Here is an 18,799-nt window from a genome sequence, read left to right as displayed (position 1 = left end):
TGTGTTTAGTCTTTTTATTTTTGTTGTCATTACTGAAAATGCCAATAGATCTTGTGGTTTGTTTTTGACAGGGTTTGCTTTTCATTTCACTGTACCTCTATGTACCATATATTTGTAAGAAAACATTAATTTAATATTAAATACACCTATTTATTAAAAGGTATGTATATATTAATTTCACAATCATTCAGAATCAGATTATTTTGGTTATTAAAGTTATATCTAATGGAGGGAAAGCTTTTATTATTTTATTTTTCTCCACATATATGAATTCCTCTCCCACTTTTGGTCTGACTGATTTGTCATGTTCTGTCATTGTCTTCATTGGATTTTATTTGGCACTTTAGTGATTGCAGACAATGAGAACATATGGAACGACTACAGTGGTGATGATGCACTGCGGTATTGAACAATAAAGAATATTGAAGCACAGCTTATTTTGCTATTATTGGAGATGAGGGGAAATAAAAATAAAATTCAGAGTTGATAAGCGTTGTAGAGGCCTGTTATGACTGCTAAAGCAGCTCAGGGAAGTTGGGTATTGTTGAAAACCTGATGTGTGGCGAAGTTTTGACACATCTGACCTGATAAAACTTAAAGGGACAGAACTAAACTGGATTTCATCAGTATTCTTTTCTGCTTTACAAATTTTTCCGATTATTTTTCAGTGCCTTCCTTGTGATTTTTACCATTACTGTTTCCCCACTGATGAACAGGAGTTTACTGCATATTTTTTTTCATCACTGTTAATCGCACACTCAATCATAGCTGACAGACATCTTAGACTCAACAGGACGTTGAGCAATTCAAGTTCATCTCCTTAAGTAATAACATATGCATGGCTGTTTTGTTTTAAGAAAATGTAATTGTGAAGCTATGCTTCAGTGTAACTGCATAATCCTAATGTTATTAATTCCTGAATAGTTGTTTCACCTTACAGAAGGAATTGCAAATTGCTGTGACAAAGGTTTCTGAACAAATGACATGCACTTTAGGAGGCAAACTCATTCCTGTCCACTATAATCCAATTAATGAAGTGTGCCTGGTATTACAGCCCTTGAGCTGTGGCCAAGATTTGGAGTAAACTGGACAAAGTCTGACACATATATTGATCATAAAGCGATGTCCAGCTACACTTTTCTCGGTGCCAGACAAGACAAGTGTGTATTTTCCCTCAGTTGATCCTGCTTGTTTGCCTTTCAGGATTTGTTTATGGAGGATAGCCAACAATACGTATGGGACATTAAGAGATTAAAACAACTAAAACGTTCATTTTCTCAGGATAACTTCTAATGTGAGATAAAGAGATTAGCGCTTGTCATTGTGTGTTTCTGCCGGGGGTTTAAATTACCTTCCCTTACAGTAACACAGTGCTGTAAATTCCTAACAAAATAAATAGGATCCGACATTCTCCTTCCTGTCATGTTGTATCATCTTGTACTGAGATATGCGTCTGGGGAGGAGTTACAGTGATTGTGTGCTGTTTTTATTGGGGAAGTGAAATAAATATTGAGCCAGGCTTACATAGGGATGCTGTTAGACAAGGTTCTGAAGAAAACAAATGCTAAGCCAAAGATTACAACAACTTAGTTCTCACGCCCGCATGTCTCTCTATGGACTCAACAGGAATGGCCTGTTACTTTGGATCTTCCATTATTCAACAATGTTTGGCTTGTTGTGGGATCATTAAGAAGTCATACACGGAAGCAAGGGGTTCAAAAGTTTGTGAACTGAAATTGCACTGAAAGAAGGGGTATATTTTACACAAGGAAACTGATATTGATTTATTGATGCAACACTTTTCCAACATGAAATACTGTCAGCCGCCATAAAATGAATGATTGCCTCTCTGCTATCAATCACAGCTTCCTCACAAACACGGGTCCAAAAAGAAATTGGCAAATCCAAGCACCTCCTCTTGGTACTTTGTATCCTAATGACTCCAGACAATTAATGGAAAAGAGTGATGTTTTCTGGCCCTGCTATAAAAGGATTAGATTGCTAAAAATAATGCCTTCACCTCGTGGGGATGCACCAGGGATCCCTTTCCCTCCGGATGGGCAGGGCAGGGGAGGGGGACACCGGATCCTGATATTAGGAGGATATCACTTATCTGGAGACAAACAGCACAGATTAGGAGAGGAGACAGAAGATGCACTGGGGACAGCATGTGGGAGGGCTTTAACACAATTACACACTAGCACCAAATCCCTCCTCTGATACCTCAGAGAAATGCTGCCGTGATAAAGAGTAAATAGAGACCAAAGCCAGGCCAAGTCCTTCCTGTCAGGCTGCACCAACGGTCTGCAGCAGATGAGGGGAAAGCCACAATGTTTGAACAATCAGTTAGTCACCTCTAATACTGTTGTGTCGTGACACTGAGAAACATGCTGACAATTTGAAGCAGATTTGAGTAAATCTAACTTCTGTGTAGAAACCAGTTCACCATGTGAATAAATAGGACATTTTCTTGTCTTTAATATCTTTTTTTAATTTCAGTTGCCTTTTGGCACTGACCAAAATTGATTCAAGCCCCAACTATTCAGGGAAAATCATGAGTAGCATATAACCCAAAACCTAAACATGGCTCCTGTGACGTATATCAAGCTTCCCTCATCAGAAGAAAAGAAATTGTAGCAAAAGTAAACACTTTAATCCAATTTCTTAGACCCCAAGGCCTCATGCAAGCAAACGTCCTTATTTATAGTGACTGCAGTAGCCTTGAAAATGGTTGTAGAGGGTTCACTGATTCACTCCATGTCTCATGATTAATTCATATCTCTTTCTCTGTTTTTGGTAGAATACATAAATCCCTTCATGAGTCACCAATAATGTACAAATAATACGGCCTCCATTATGGTTTTGACAGATAAAAGATGACGTCACTGTCATCACTGAGAGCTCCTCTTCACCAGTTCTAACATACCAACATCAAAATACACATGTGACAGATTGAATGGAACAAAGCAGCTCCTCTGTTTCATGGAACATTATTAGGTTTGAATAGGTGTTGACCTTCATGTTACACTACCAGGATTTGAAATGGACTCTGGTCCTCATCAGAAAAGAGAGTTTGTTTGGAAATGAGTTGCTGCTGTTCTGTCTGTGCCAGCTGTGCGTCTTTGATCCCATGTGCTGGAGGTGTTGGCAGAGGTCTCTCAGCCACCCCCTCTGCATGCCCCACACTGTGTGCTCTCTGACGCTGCCATGCCTAATACCAAACGCATTGATTGACTCCAAGGCATCTTTGTGCTCAGTTCCCCTTTTTTTTAAACCTGAAACGTAACATAGCTGAGTTTCCAATTATCTTTGAATTAGTTTCCTTTTTCTGAATAATTCAAAGTCAGATGAATGTTGATCAAATGATTAAAAGATGAAAGTTTTTACTCATTTCACTTCTTAGAGATTTATGTTTTGATGATGATGACACTTTCAGTTGAACTCCTTGGCAGAAGATTCTCTATTGTAGAGGATTCCTCTTTTTCTGTTCCAGATACAAAGTCAGTCAAAAGCATATTAAATCTAATAATCAGCAATTTCCAATCATTTTAGCACAGTGCATTGTACATTTATTACATTTAATCTCCTTACAGCTCATCAAAACTTTGATTGAGGCAATTAAACAAAGAAGAGGACAATAAAACAAATTCATCCATCAAAAATGTGTACACATTCAGTCATAAAATACAAAAATTAGTTAAGACATGATGTGAAATAAGCATTTATCATATGTTTTTTTTTTTTAACTTTTTAAAAGGAACCCTGCATGATCAGACAAGTTCATCTTGTTGGATAGATATTTGTATCTCTCATATTTATATTGAACTAAAAAACTCACAAGATATCTGCTCTTTGAGTAAATTTGAGCTTATAAACTCACCAGGAGGCTGCCATGTTTTGGTCCACGCTGATAGTGTGACGTCACAGTTCCACACGCTCCCTATGAGCACTCCCCGTTGTTCCTATGCAGTAACCGTTTTTCAAATGGTTTTGCTGCTTGCAGCTGATGCTGCCCTAACAGCTTTCATACCAGACACGAGTTTGCTGTGTGTTGGTTTTGTCTCCCTGCTGCCAAAGCTCTGTCATTCCTCCTACGTTTTACCTTAATAAAACTTCCTACAAGAGACTAGATTCAGTGTATAGTGGAAGCGTGACGGGAGCTTTTAAAAATAAAAGCATTATGTACATACGAACATAGACATAATACACGTAGACGCCTCATTGGCCAGTGGGCTGTATGTCAATGCCGCCGCCGCCGCCATTTTGCCAGAGGCATTCCTGGGCAAGATGCCTCACTCCTGTGCTGTGTGGTGCTGCACTAATAGATGCACAGAAGAGACAAGATTGCATGGAATAACATTTCATGGGTAAGTTAAACAGTTTTTTTTTGTCTTATTTGGCTAGGATAACAACACGTTCAGAGCCAATTAACCTAAAGTTGTTGTTAAGTGGATTAATATCTGCAGTTAAGATAGCTTTTTAACAATGTTTTGCCTAACGGTCATTTTGATTCAGGAGAGAAGGATGACTCAGTCTTTGTTAGTTAAAAAAAAATCTATCTGTAAAGATGAACTTGTCTGATCATGCAGGGTTCCTTTTAAGATTATTCTAATGTATATTATATTCATTTAATTCTTAATGAGAAGAGAAATTTCAATCATTTAACGTCAAATAAGGATAATAATCATTTCTACCTGTAGGAGTAAAAGGCCACAGTGGTTACTAGTTTATCTTGAATCAGTATTTCAGCAGTTTCCCTCCAAACATGTACATAAAAAAAATCCAGAATTTTTGCCAAACCCTTTAGAAAATACAAGGCATTCCTTCATTCAAACATATGCATACAATATGATAACTATCAATCTGCGTTCCTTGCAATGGTTTGAATAACATCAGGTCACATGATCAGAGAATCGGTTCTGTGTCATTCCAACTGACAAATGCATCTTTCCACCTGAAATCAACAAAAAATGTAAGGTTTAAGGGAAATACAGCTGGCCAGGAACACTAAAAGCTACTCTACTAGCGAAGCATTCTTACCTTGTCCGAATACAGAGCTCCAGAGGGGGAGTAAGATCAGTGTCATCATGGCGGCTCAGGGCTAATTTACCAATTGCTACAAATATAAAAAGATTATTAAAATCTGAAAGTTATTCTAATTAAAAATAGCACAAATCTACTCAGAAATCAGGATCACAACATTTTAATAGCTTTGGAAAAGAAGAGCCAATCATAATCACACCCTAATGTACATGTTTAATGGTCTAGCATGAAGGAATAATTAAATACATCATAAGAACAATCAATAAAATAATAATGGAAGTTTGTACAGAGACAGAGGGATAAGTGTTGCTACATACACACAGTGAGGCGAATCTCCTCATGTTGATTGGCCAGGCCATCATAATAATACAGGTCAAAATCCAGACCTTTGTCCTGATAGGTCAACAGCTCCCTCTGGAGGCCAAACAACACACTGAAGTGGCTTTCACTGCACACCACCCAGATAGGGTAACGGGGAGTCTTTAAGTAAGGTCCAACCTTCAGTAGAAAAAAAACAAAAACAAAAAACAGCAAAACAAAATCAGTAAATGTGAAATAAGACAGTGTCAAAGTTATTTCTTAAAGAGAGGAATAAGTGCAAGAGTGTGAGAGGAAAGATAGGGGTGAGAAAACAATGTGTAACAAAGGGCCATGGGCAAAACCATCCAAGATCACAACAAAAAGGGACTACGCCTGTATGGTACATGCTCTGCGTGGTGAGCTGCCAGGATGGCCCCCTGCATCCTGTCTTGAGTTGTCACAAACAGCAGATTACTGCAACCAGAGTCAGATGTCTACAATCAAAACTATGTATTGGTTCTTTGTCTTTACTCTAGGTACAGAAAGAGCACACACAAAGTTTGTTAAAGGTAAAGGGATTTATAAAATGCACTGCCCTTTACCATTAATGCTGTGAATAAAAATCTGAAAATATATATATTTGGCTTTGATTTTTTGCAAAGTTTTGCCTCAAACTTCCATGAAAATAAAAAAATAAAAAATATTCCCACTGACAGCACCCTGTTTATACAAGGACTACTTCAGGCACTATATAGCCAAGTACCATCTTCTTCAGAGTTATTTCAAGTTAAAAAGTTGTTTCAAAATAAATTTTAATCCTTTAATTCAATTCCAGTTAAATAAAACCTATAAGACTAAATAATAAGAACCGCTGAGGCAAAATCTGCATCAGCTGTTTCCATGGAGCAAGACCATACATGAGCTTTAACACACTGTGTTCTTAATCAGAACTAACAGAAATGTTGGTTACACATTGGCCCAATTTAGAGTGTTCTTTAAAACTGGTCTGTTTATTTGTTAACCTATTTATTTGTTACAACAACGCTGCTTGAGATAACAAGAACAGTGTTGTGTATGCACTTCAAGGATGGAGGAAGCATGAAAATGCTCTGAAAACCCTGAATACTCAGAAATTCAGACATAACTAAAAGTGAGGAAACATGCATTAAAGGGGCTGGGGATGACCATGAGAGCTAAAATGCATGAGAAAAGAGAAATATGTTTTTAAAATACAGAAGGCAACCAGATCTGATTCCCCCCAAAGCTAAACTCAAATGCAAAGAGAGAAAAGGAGACATGATAGGCGCAGTGAAGAAAGCATGCAAAGATTACCCTCACTATGTGGAAAATGATTCACTTAGATCCAAAGGAAAATACATGTTACAAATGAAGACAATAAGGTTTATAGTAAGTTTATGCCATAAAACAATTCAAAACTGCTAAAAGCTGCACTATTGACTAAAAAAAGTGCATCACAGAACTCGTGGGTCAAATCCAAAATAACAGTGAAAACATGTCCATGTAAAATTGTCTGGTAAAGCAACTAAAACACAGTCAAATCTCCAGGAAACGATAAATTTACAATTTAACAAACAAAAACGCATTAGAAACAGGAAACCCAGCAAAGACAACGATCAGTGGTGACTCAGTAATAAAGAAGGGAAAGACGTCAGATGTGTTGCTCTGTCAGGCTCATGAGGCTGCTCAACACAGACAATAAAATGCTATCAGTAGTGTCAGAGACTAGATTAAACATATTATGGCAGAAATAATCAGCAGATCTGTGAGGTGCTTTTCCAGAAAGGGGTCTGGCAGACACCATTAAGAGAAAAAATATATATACTGGATTTTTTAAAGAAAAATGAGGAGCTTCTGTTTTTAATAGCTGATTTAAAGACGACCATTGATTCATGTGTTGACCTTTTAGGTTTGAGATCTTCAACTACGACAAGAAATTTGGATTGTTGGGTACAAGTACTTCACACTAATCCAATTTCTACAAAAACAATCAATTATCTAGAGGATTCACGATGCAAAGAGGAACCAGGCAGAGGGATGCTTTCTATCTAATTTAAATTATACACTAAAGTAGTAACAGAAACAATAAGAAATAAAAAACCTACAAAGTTCTGAAAAAAACATGAGCACATCATGGTGATGTACAGATTAACTGATTAGATACTATTTGTAGAAGCATGTAAACAGCTGAGAAGATGGAGCCAACTGACTTGTCAGTATTGAAATTTCTCTGAGAGATTACATATTTTACTAGAAGAATTGACAAATGTTTATTATACATAAACACCTTTTTTCTGCTTGTGCCAAATGAAAAAGTTTCAAACAGCTACATCTCTCCCTCCCTCTGTCTCAAGATGACGTCATTAGCATCAGATCTTGAACCCCCTTGAGGCAGAGTTTGGATTTAGGGATAACTATATGAAATCTAATGGACCCTACATGATGTTACAATTGACCTATGGCTAAGTCCCGCCCTCAAACGCGATGAGCCAATCACAGTGTGTATACCACTCCAATATACTCGGACATCAGCTGCCTGGAGAAAGTCAGTTTTCGTCCAGTTTTATGATTTTTTTTTTTTTTTTTTTTTTTTTTGATATTTTAAGTTTAAAAATGGTCAAACGGTGTTCATGGGGTACATGCGACTCCAACACAAGGTATCCCGAGAGGCTGGGCGATGGAGTGTATTTTTTACCCTTTCCTAAGCCTCATCTAAACCTAGAAAAGTGTCTTCTTCGGATAAAAGTTTTGCAGTAGACCACAACATCAACTCAGCATGGATAAAATTAACAACATCTGCTCTAAGGTAAGCCAACGTCGTATTTGAGGCAACATATTGTGACTTTGCTGGAAAGAAATATATCTTTAACATCTCTAATGTTAGCTAAAGTTAGCCTAACGTTAGCTCCTAGCTGCGTTGTTCGTTGTGTCACGTTGTTTGTTGGGAGTTCATTGGCATTTTTTGTTCTAGTTTTTGTTCTTTGGTGATCGTACATCATTGTTAGCTGTTGTTCAAAGCGCTCTAGTTAAACTAACGTTAACTTCTGGAGCTTAGCTTCATGAACTTATCTGTAAAAGCCGAGCTAACAAAGGTCGGCAAATGTTACGCTGAATGATTCAGTGTAAATACTGTAGCACCAAACTACTGGAGAGACACTCTTGGTAAAGATGGTAAAAAGCCTGTTATATTTTTGTCATATTATGAGCCAAAAACCTTAACTTCAGAGGCACTTTGATGCTGATCCTCTATCTTGTGGTCTGAGATTGTGATGGCAACGAGATGCGGTACATTTTGGCTTGTAATTGAAGCTTTTATTGACCTTCTTGACAATAAAATGATTAATATATTCCTCCAATGCGTAGTTTAGACCCTTTTGGTGACTTCTAGATGATATGTGATCTTTCTGTCTCCAAAAATCATCAATGGCCTCCTGTGAAATGTCTCCTACTGTGACAACTGCAATAGCGTCTGTCAGTGAATGTCATTGTTTGTCCAAGTGAGTGGAGGGGGCGTGGCTTAGCCATAGGTCAATTTTTGGCTTGCTCTGCTGTACGACACCCCATCTTGAGATGTTTCCTCAAGACATTGTCAGATCACAGTTAATTGAAAACAACTGTCTTTAATGGTGGATATAAACCGCTCTTTCTTTTCTATGTGTGTCCGTCTTGCAGCCTCCATCCATGCACATGTTCAACTGATCTATGGCTAAGTCCCGCCCTCAAATGCGATGAGCCAATCACAGTGCATATACCACTCCAATACACTCAAACATCGGCTGCCTGGACGTCCATTAAAATGAATAGGAGAAAGTCAGTTTTCGCCCGGTTTTATGAGGTTTTTTTGAGATTTTAAATTTAAAAATGGTCAATCGATGTTCATGGGGTAAATGTGACTCCAACACAAGGTATCCTGAGAGGCTGCGGTAGACCACAACATCAATACAACATGGATAAAATTAACAACATCTGCTCTAAGGTAAGCCAACATCATATTTGAGACAGCATATTGTCACTTTGCTGGAAAGAAATATAAAGTTATCTTTAACCTCTCTAACATTAGCTAAAGTTATCCTGACATTAGCTCCTAGCTGCGTTGTTCGTTGTGTCACATTGTTTGTTGGGAGTTCAATGGCATTTTTTGTTCTAGTTTTTGTACTTTGGTGATCATACATCAATGTAAGCTGTTGTCCAATGGGCTCTACTTAAACTAACGTTAACTTCTGGAGCTTAGCTTCATGAACTTATCTGTAATAGCTGAGATAACAAAGGTCGGCAAATGTTATGCTGAATGAGTCAATGTAAATACTGTAGCAACAAGCTAACAGAGAGACACTCTTGGTAAAGATGGTAAAAAGCCTGTTATATTTTTCTCATATTATGAGCCAAAAACCTTAACTTCAGAGGCACTTTGATGCTGATCCTCTATCTTGTGGTCTGAGATTGTGATGGCAACGAGATGCGGTTTTTCATGTTTGCACTGGAACCTGTACATTTTGGCTGTAACTGAAGCTTTTTATCGACCTTCTCGACAATAAAATGATTAATATATTCCTCCAGTGCGTAGTTTAGACCCTTTTGGTGACCTCTAGATGATATGTGATCTTTCTGTCTCCAAAAATCATCAATGGCCTCTAGTGAAATGTCTCCTACTGTGACAACTGCAATAGCATCTGTCACTGAATTTTTCATTGTTTGTCTGAGTGAGTGGAGGGGGTGTGGCTTAGCCATCTGTACAATTGTGCATGATGCACATAACGGACTACACTGATTATTTAAATCAAAGATGCCATTTGGTTAAGATTTGATGGAAATCAATGTTCTGTTCTGTGCTGTTCAATGGTCAGCTGTTTTGCACACAGTTCAAGTATAAAAACTAACAAAGAAATCCGCTAAAGCATGTGCTGCCTAATATCACTTAAAAAGCAACATAGCCTGAGGCACAGATAGCCTCGTGGTCAGTGCAGGTTCAAGTCCAGCCTGTGGCTCCTTTCCCACGTCTCCCCCAGCCCTCTCATCCCTGTTTCCAGCTCTATCCACAGTCCTCTCTAAATAAAGGCCTGCAGGGATTGTTAAAGTTGGAGTGTAGTATTAAATAAACTTTACATTCCATATCTGATTTATCATAGCCTGATTTACTGCACTGCAGAGCAAGTCAACACCAAGTTGAGAATGTGGGAACATGAGCTGAAACTTGGAGTGGGATTTGAGCATGTTTTTCACTCATATAAAGACTGATAAAATCCGACCGTGTTTTGCTGTACTTTTGATAAATGAGGTTCAATACCTCCAGTCAAGGCTATCACCAGCACACGGGCCTTTAAATAGACAACCAAAGTGCCTGATTTCACATTTCTTACACGTAAACACTTTTAAAGTCGCCTTTGTGTTTTTCTCTATTAAATAAACGCTGTGTGTGTGTGGTGGGGGGCATTCTCTCGTGTGTCTGACTAATAACTAATTGAGAGAAATCAGAAAGTCACCTTTTAATGAAACTTACCTTACAGATGTTGTAATGTTCAAACAAGGACAACAGTCCCACATCACAGTGGTCTTTGATTCCCTTGAGTAGAGTAATGTTGCCGTTACCCGAGTCTAACTCCATGTCATTGTCGAAGACGTTAGAAACGGCTTTGCCACAAAGCAACAGGTTGACCAGTTCCTGGTGACAAATACATGAGAGGCAACCTCAGAAGCCTGAATGTAAAGGGCTACAAAATTAAAGTATAGAAGTGACATTAGATATGGTCCATCCATTTTGCTTTCAACATACACTAAATCTTTAGGTTAATCTTTCTGGCCCTATTTTTTCTGTTGTTAACTGGAAAGTTGACAGGCATAAAGTTCACACTGGCTTTAAAGCAACATTTTAAAATTAACTTTAACACTGACTTTGACAGAAAGAAGCTTAGGCTAATGTCACTTCAACTGTGTCATCAAGGCTATTTTCTACCTCCCTTGTTCATTCCATTGTGATGCTACATCAGAAGCAAAAACAAACAAAATAAGGTTAAACCTACAAATTCTTCATTGACAACAAACCTGTGTGCAGTAGCCATGGGCCCCAATGAGAGTAGTGGTGGGCACATCCATGTCCTCTTTAACTCTGATGAAAAAAACGTGAAAGTATAACGAAGGTTATGTTCATCATTTAGATAATAGGTTTTTTATACTGAGAACTCTGCTCAGTTGTAGACAAAACTTACTTTTCCACAGATCTAGAGAGAACAGCAGAAATGGTCAGCAGCATGCATCCTAACGGCCCAGTCTCAAACTACAGAAACACAGATGAGAGTTTTTTTAAATTAAGTTACAAAATTGTTCACAGTACATGAATGATAAGCTGAATACTAAAATTGAGGCTCTCACTTGCTCAATGTGCTGCTCAAGAAGCAAGTGCAGGTCCTTGAAGTTGTCAACTGTGAAACATGTTATCTAAAAGAAAGAATGATAGTTTAAAAACTTAAACAATGGAGCAAATCAAAGTCTCATATATATGCATGAACACAGACACACAAAGGCAAGACTAAAAGATAATGCAAGTGTAATAACCCTAGTGTATCAACAGTGATACACTTGGGTTATTGCCTAATAAATGATAAATTTGAAAGCTAACTTTATTTGCAAATATAGATAAAAATTCACATCACCTGCAGTACCATTTTTGACTTTATAACATAAAACCTACAATAAATGTCTCGCGAAAATGCTTAAGATATTTAAAATAAGAAATAAATCAACCATGCTAAGCTTAATACAACGGATACATTTTGCTGATGTGTATAAAAAACTGAATAGTGAATGACTTAACCAAGTCAGGCATTGTAGGGTCAAAGATGACAATCACTAGAGTCCTGCACAGGAATAGACTGAGAGTTTGCAGATCAAGAAAAACTCCACTTCTGCAGAAGAGACACCTTCAAGCTAGACTGAGGTATGCCTAGGACAACCTGGAGAAAGATTATGCATACTGGAAGTGCGTCCTTTGGACAGATGAGACCAAACTAGAGCTCTTCGGTCATAGAGACGTGGCTAATGTTTGGAGAAAGAAGGGAGAGGTGTGACACCCAAAGAAAACTGTCCCCACAGTGAAACACAGCGGTGGGAGTTTTATGCTGTGGAGATGCTTCAGTGCATCTGGAACTAGGACTCTTGCAAAGGTGGAAGGAATCACGAAGAAAGGAGAATATGTGAAGATTTTGAAAGAAAACCCCAAGCAGTCAGCAGCAAAAAGGGGTCAGGGCCATTATATAACATCTATTGCTCCTGGTGAAGAACTACCTCCAGAAGACCAAAGTGAATACTGACTGGCCTGCACAAAGCTTTGACTTGAATCCCATTGAACATCTGGGGGGTGAACTGAAGACCCAAGGCCCATGCCAGAAGACCATCAAATCTGGAGGAGCTTGAGACATTCACCAAAGAAGAATGGGCTGGGACTCCTCAGGAGACGCGTCTGAGACTCACTGAAAACTACAACAAACAACTGCAGGCTGTTATCCTGCAAAAAGGAGCATGACTGACTATTAGCATCTGGGGGGCTCATAATTTTATCCAGGTAGTTTTTGGTTTTTGTGAAATCATTTGGATTCTGCGTACAAAGTAAAATAATGTAAGGATCCAAAATAAAACTAGGATGTTTGGAAAAGCTGTGTCAAATATTCTTGGGGGGGGGGGGTATTGGCTGATCTTTACCTTTTCAAGCACTCCTTCAGATTTGTACCGTCCAGTTGGAGTGAAATGGTTTCTTCCAGAATTTCTGTTTAAAGAAATTAGGTATGAAAGAGTACAAAAAAACTGTTACAATCCATGCTTCATCCAAAAATAGCTGACTCGTCAGACATGGTGTAAAGTATGTTTATTATATGGCATTATTAGCCTGACTCTTAATGTCTAAGAAGTATTCACATGCTCAGTGAAATTTAGCTACAGAGCATGTACAATTACAGGTGGGTGTGAATGACAAAATAGATACAGGTATGAATTACATCGCAATCTTAGCTTGTTTTTCCTCACCAGCCCTCCACAGGATTTCAGCCAATGCTGAAATAAGACATTTTTCCCTGGTTGTGTTGGAAGGACTTAACCGGCTGAGAACAGAGTGACATTCAAGTTAAAAGCAGCTCAGCTACAGTAAAAAATTTAGGGACTGTAAGAAAACACACAGAGAATTATATTAGTGCAAACAGAGGTTAATATGGAGGTCAGACTTGTGAATTGAGCTGACTTACTGAAGGCCCATGTTACTGCTTTCTGTGTTTTCAAATAGCAGCTTCTTTAGAACAAAGGCTTGGATGGATGCCAGAACACCACATGGCCCACCCTAATAAATAAAAACACAGTGTACACAATACTAAAATTAAGAAATCATATCAAATTTTTGTGCTGGCTTCATGGATTCTAGCAGGATGGTGCAGTGAAGCCTACCTTTCTCTGCACAATTCCATATCTCAGGTCATGCGTTTCTGAGAACGTGAATCCCTGATTCCTCCACTCAGCATTCATACAATTTAGGCTGGAACCAAGCAGAACTGCTTTCAATTCCTAGAAGACAAAACAATAACAGAAAAAAGAAAGAAAAAAAAAATTAAAAGCTACAACAGAAACTCTGCCTTGCGTTTCTCGATAAACAACTTCATGAAGTACAAACCATTGCGGTATTCTGGTCCATGGGGCGGGTGGTAAAGCTGGGCTCTGTGATAGTTCTCTGGAAGGACACTTTGGAAAGCTCTTGCATATTTTCATCATCATCCAAGTCATCTGGAATGTTATTAAATATCATCACCTTTTATAAGCATTAATTCAGCAAAAAAATAGCAATCAATGCAAATTTATATTTTCATCACACAGCACTTACCTAAAACCATCTCAGACATATCCAAATCAGCCACGGTTTTCCTGGGTAAAGACGTCGCTCTAAGACATAGACATAGTTAAAACATACTTTTAGCTTCAGCTTAAAAGACAATCATTTCAATATTGTTTAACTGGGAAATATTACACGCTTACTACTACTAGCAGCTTACAGGTATTTACATTTTAGTCTTCAGTGTCTCTCGTCCCAGTTTTTCAAAGCTGTTTTCTCTCTGCAGTCTCTCTGGTGCACTTTGCAGCTGTTGATGCCCAACTATAAAGTCAGCTGTGGTGTTTTCATAGAGACCACTCTCTAAGTGTTTCTGATATGAGCCAGTCCCTGCAGGTTGATCTCTGAGATGACTGTTTTCTTTTTCTTTTCTGAGTATCAGCTGTGGCACTTCATGTCTTCGATTCTGCCTTTTTTTGGTTGATTCCTTTAAAAAACATTCATGTAAGCACAGCAACGATGATAGGTAATGTTAGTCAGTAGTATCCAAGAACTGCAACAGAAATGTAGTACCTGTTGTGTACTAGCTACTGGTCCAGCCATCATACCACGTCTGATACGATTACTTTTGCTTCTCTGTGTGGACTCTGTGGTGGAAGTCCTCTTCTCTAGTTCTCTTTTGATGATACTCTCATGGTCCTGGAGGTAGGACAACAGTGGCTGGATTTTCTTTCCTTCTGATTCATATGTGTGAAAACTTGTCTGAGAATGACCGGATCGTATATCTGTCTCTGGTAGGGAGGATGTTTTTATATCAGACCTGTAAGATAAATAAGTCTAGTTTAAATTCACACTAGATTTTAAACATCTTTACACAAAGTCATGCATCCAAAACGTTCTTTTTGAAATACCTTGACTTATTTTGCTGGCTTATATCAAAAGCTGTGATGGATTCTTCGGTCTTTCTGTCATTCATCACTGCAGGAGAATTATCAGCCGGACTAACAGCTTGAGAAGGCTGTATGGGGTCACTTTCATTGCTGCTATTTGTGTCATTCTTAATGCCCCTAATGTGATACTTTACAATAATTTCAAGCAATGTTTTCAGGGGAGAGTTCTGAACCTGCAATGACAGATAAACCAGTTTATAACAAATAATTTTACTCTTACCATCCACTTCATTGTAACTAACCTACAGATGTATGTTTACCTTATTCTTCCTATAGAGACCCTCAATGTTGAGAATCTGCCTTAAGAGGGATCTGTTGTTGATGCTGTCCTCTGTGCGTGGATGTTCCTCATCCATACAGGCAATCGTCCTCTTGAGTCCCTGCACAACAACGTATTGTTTTAACTAAGAATGAGTCAATTATCATAAAACCCGCTGACATAGGAGTTGCAGTGGTGGGAATGGACAATCAAGAAACTTAAAGGCGATTGGAGAAATACAGACTAGTATCTCAAGATGCCTTCAAATCTGTTAGATAAAACACAAGAAAGTGAAGGAACACTGACAGAAATCTTCCTACAGCTATGGGTGAGGGCTGGATTTCCAAATATGAGCATGGCTTTTTGTGAAGTGAGCGCCCTTATATACCTACATTTACATGCTTTCCGAGACCCATTAAAGCATTGATTCCCTGAATGAGAGGCTTAGCATATCAACCAACACATCTCTTTGAGAGCCTGCTTTCCAATTAGTAGACTTTTACAATAAACCCTTGGTCCAACACTGTAAAACTGTACAGTAAAAGCTTTTTTTTCTTTATTTAGTTGTAAACAGAAATCCAAAATGGCTATTTCGGATCTATTTTTCTGAGTTGCAAGAACACATTTTTGTTCTAATTAATAAGTACCCTTTAACTTTAGGTATCTTTCACCATTGTACTCAAGATGTTAAGATGTTTTCTGTTATGCAGTAATCCCTGTTATGATTATTTTGTTCATGTTTCTGTGTTAGAGTTACTTTTATGATTACAAACTTTTGCACAATGATTGAAGTCAATCACTCAGACAGGTCCTGCCTGTGAGGATACAATGTTGCATGAATGGTGTGATAAACACAATGGAAGTCCCTTTCCTGGTTCAGAGCGCACCAGTGGGGCCGCAACACACTACATGATTTTAAGCCCGATTTTTGGCCAGTTTTACTTCCCCCAACAATCAGGAGGCCGTATCCTGACTGTAGGCTCATCACAGATAATTATTAGTCTGAATAATCCTCAAGTGTGTAGTGTCAACATGGCTATTTTACTACGCCAAATCTCAGCCTCCCAGACTTCGAATCATAATTATCAAACAGGTTTCATGTTTACAATTCTAGGTCATAATGCTGCCAACAGAACACCCACAACAACCAAAGAGAGCCAGCAGACTTGGTAGAGTCACCAGCTATATGTTATGTACTTTCACAATCATAAACACTTATTGTAACTTCACTCTAGCCAGGATTTAACTCATATTCTTTCACTTTTTCTTCCATGTTTGTTTTTCTTCTGAAGTCCCGTTTCATCACATGAGAGTCGGTGAGATCTTGTGTTTAGAGAATCCTCTCTGAGTAGTCTCACTGTCTGGCTGAGTCTTCTAGTGTTTGTTCAGAGGACAATAGGACGAAAAATTTTTCCTCATATCTGTAGTCTTCAGAATTGTTTACAAATTTTATACAAAATTTTCAAGTAGCCTATAGGAAAATACCCAAAGCTTAATACAACTTAAAAAGTTAAGTTAAAGTTACATAAATGTATAAGTACAATTGTGTTAACATATATTACAATATATCTAATTTAACTTAAGGACACTTATAAATGTGGTCTTTGCAGTCATGTACCAGCATTATAACCTGACACGCCAGATGGATTTGTTTCACACCAGTGAGAAACAAGGAAACGGGCGTATCCATCTGCTTTGCAAGGTTACCAGCATAATATAACGCAAGCTATTCAGTGACTACTTTAGTAACACTCAGAACATTAATGACATTGAAAGTTGTATCAGCAGCAACATTATATTTATTATGTACTGATTACCTTACATCTATGGTTGCTTTCACACTGTCTGGAATATCAAAGGCTACGTGTCTAAGCATAAGTGTGCCATCATAAGGTTGATCTGAATTATCACATGGCTTGGCTTTTCCAAAGTCTACATAACAGCAATCCAGATCTTTCTGTTAGTCTCATGTTTATTTGTCTCATGTTTTTACTGAGTCTTGCTTGTGCAAAAACATAAAAAAACAGCAATCCAGACATTTCAATTGCTGGAGGCTTAGAAACTATTAAAAAGAACATTCAAGGTGGCATCTGACTTGAACTATTATAACAGGAACACATTTTTTATTTACATCATAAAAAGTAAAGATATCGAGGTTGTAATGAAGCAACTGTTCTTCTGCAGCTGCCAAAGTATATGAAAACTAGTGCTTTAATTGTCATGCTTTTGTATATTCTGTTTCAGTATTCTTCCACTTTATTCATAACTGGTTTCTGATATGTTGTGTATCCTATTGTATGTATTTTTGAGTGTAAATTTCTACCTATTTCGTTATTTTTCCTCTGTTTTGCATATGTTAGAAAGAAATTTAGAAACCATACCACTTCAGTCACAACTGTGAACAACTGTGTCAACCACCCTCTGCTCAGGTGTTGTTCATTATCAGGTATGTATTTATTTATTATTTATTTCTGTAAAATCGTTAGTGTAGGAATTGTAACATTCTAACGTCGACAACTTTTAGGTTTTCACGGGGTTATCTTTTACTGGTTGTCTAGTTACCATATAACACCTACTGTGTTTACCATTGCTGCTTGCTGGCTAAAGCAAGCTAGCTAGCTAGCTTGGATGACGCTGTACTCTTGATACTAGCGCAGCACTGAATCCGCTCACTATCCGGTGTTATTTGACTCACCTTTCGACTCAGGTATTCCCGCACAAGCGACGAAGAAACCTCTTCAACTGAAACGGCCATGGTAACTTAAAAGTGTCTGGTCTTCTACTTCAACGAGTAGGTCTTCTGATGGCCGCGTTAGCCGACAGCTAACCGTTTACCACCCCATAACAAGGTTGGTTAATGTGCTTCAACACACAATGGACAACTGTGCAATAGTTAACGGGAGCATAAACGTTTCATAGACTGGACATATGCAAAAATTAGGTCAGACCGCGAGTCCTGAAATCTTCAGGGATGTCGATCAGCAACATTCGTTTCCATGGCGATGCTTTTTGCTCCTCTCAGCGAATGTATATTGTAGTGGATAAGTTACACAAAGATGGCAGCCTGGGTTTTTAAACGGAGGTGCTCATCAAACTGATTTTTACGCTGTTGCTTGACAAGCGCACGCGCAGTAACGACTTCTTCAATAATAAGGGTTACATTAACATACTGGAACTACATTGCACGTTTATTCAATGGTCTCCTCGGCTATTGGCATACACCCAACGCCGTTTAGCAGCATGGATAAAGGTGATTTTTTTTTACGAGTGTAGCAGTCAAATATTTTAATTAGTCAGAAGACACCGGTCTACTGTGTCCGGGACACAGAGGGGCGCTGTGGGCAACATTATAGGGATACGTTGAGATGATGAGACGAGAAAGAAAGTTCATGAGCCACTCTGGTATCACTTGTTGGCTCCCAGCCGCAC

At 38.3% G+C, this 18,799-nt stretch overlaps 1 protein-coding gene across 1 annotated transcript; it reads right to left on the bottom strand.

The window, feature by feature from the left end:
• Positions 1 to 3,562: 3,562 nt before the first annotated feature.
• On the bottom strand, positions 3,563 to 18,198 carry mindy4 (MINDY lysine 48 deubiquitinase 4). The gene is made up of 18 exons (XM_041790790.1): positions 18,066 to 18,198; positions 15,372 to 15,491; positions 15,073 to 15,284; positions 14,735 to 14,981; positions 14,395 to 14,648; positions 14,216 to 14,274; positions 14,009 to 14,118; positions 13,786 to 13,902; positions 13,590 to 13,681; positions 13,347 to 13,448; positions 13,054 to 13,117; positions 11,728 to 11,793; positions 11,565 to 11,632; positions 11,401 to 11,464; positions 10,859 to 11,020; positions 5,361 to 5,541; positions 5,041 to 5,116; positions 3,563 to 4,954 (listed from the first exon to the last, which is right to left on the bottom strand). Exons 1-18 carry the CDS (start codon positions 18,123 to 18,125, stop codon positions 4,906 to 4,908), a joined length of 2,103 nt encoding a protein of 700 aa, XP_041646724.1. The 5' UTR covers positions 18,126 to 18,198; the 3' UTR covers positions 3,563 to 4,905.
• Positions 18,199 to 18,799: the final 601 nt, after the last annotated feature.

Source organism: Cheilinus undulatus, linkage group 7 (genome assembly GCF_018320785.1).
Source record: "Cheilinus undulatus linkage group 7, ASM1832078v1, whole genome shotgun sequence".
NCBI classification, from domain to species: Eukaryota; Metazoa; Chordata; class Actinopteri; order Labriformes; family Labridae; genus Cheilinus; species Cheilinus undulatus.
Note: the sequence above shows the minus strand (reverse complement) of the source record. Positions and strands in the feature narration are given on the sequence as shown.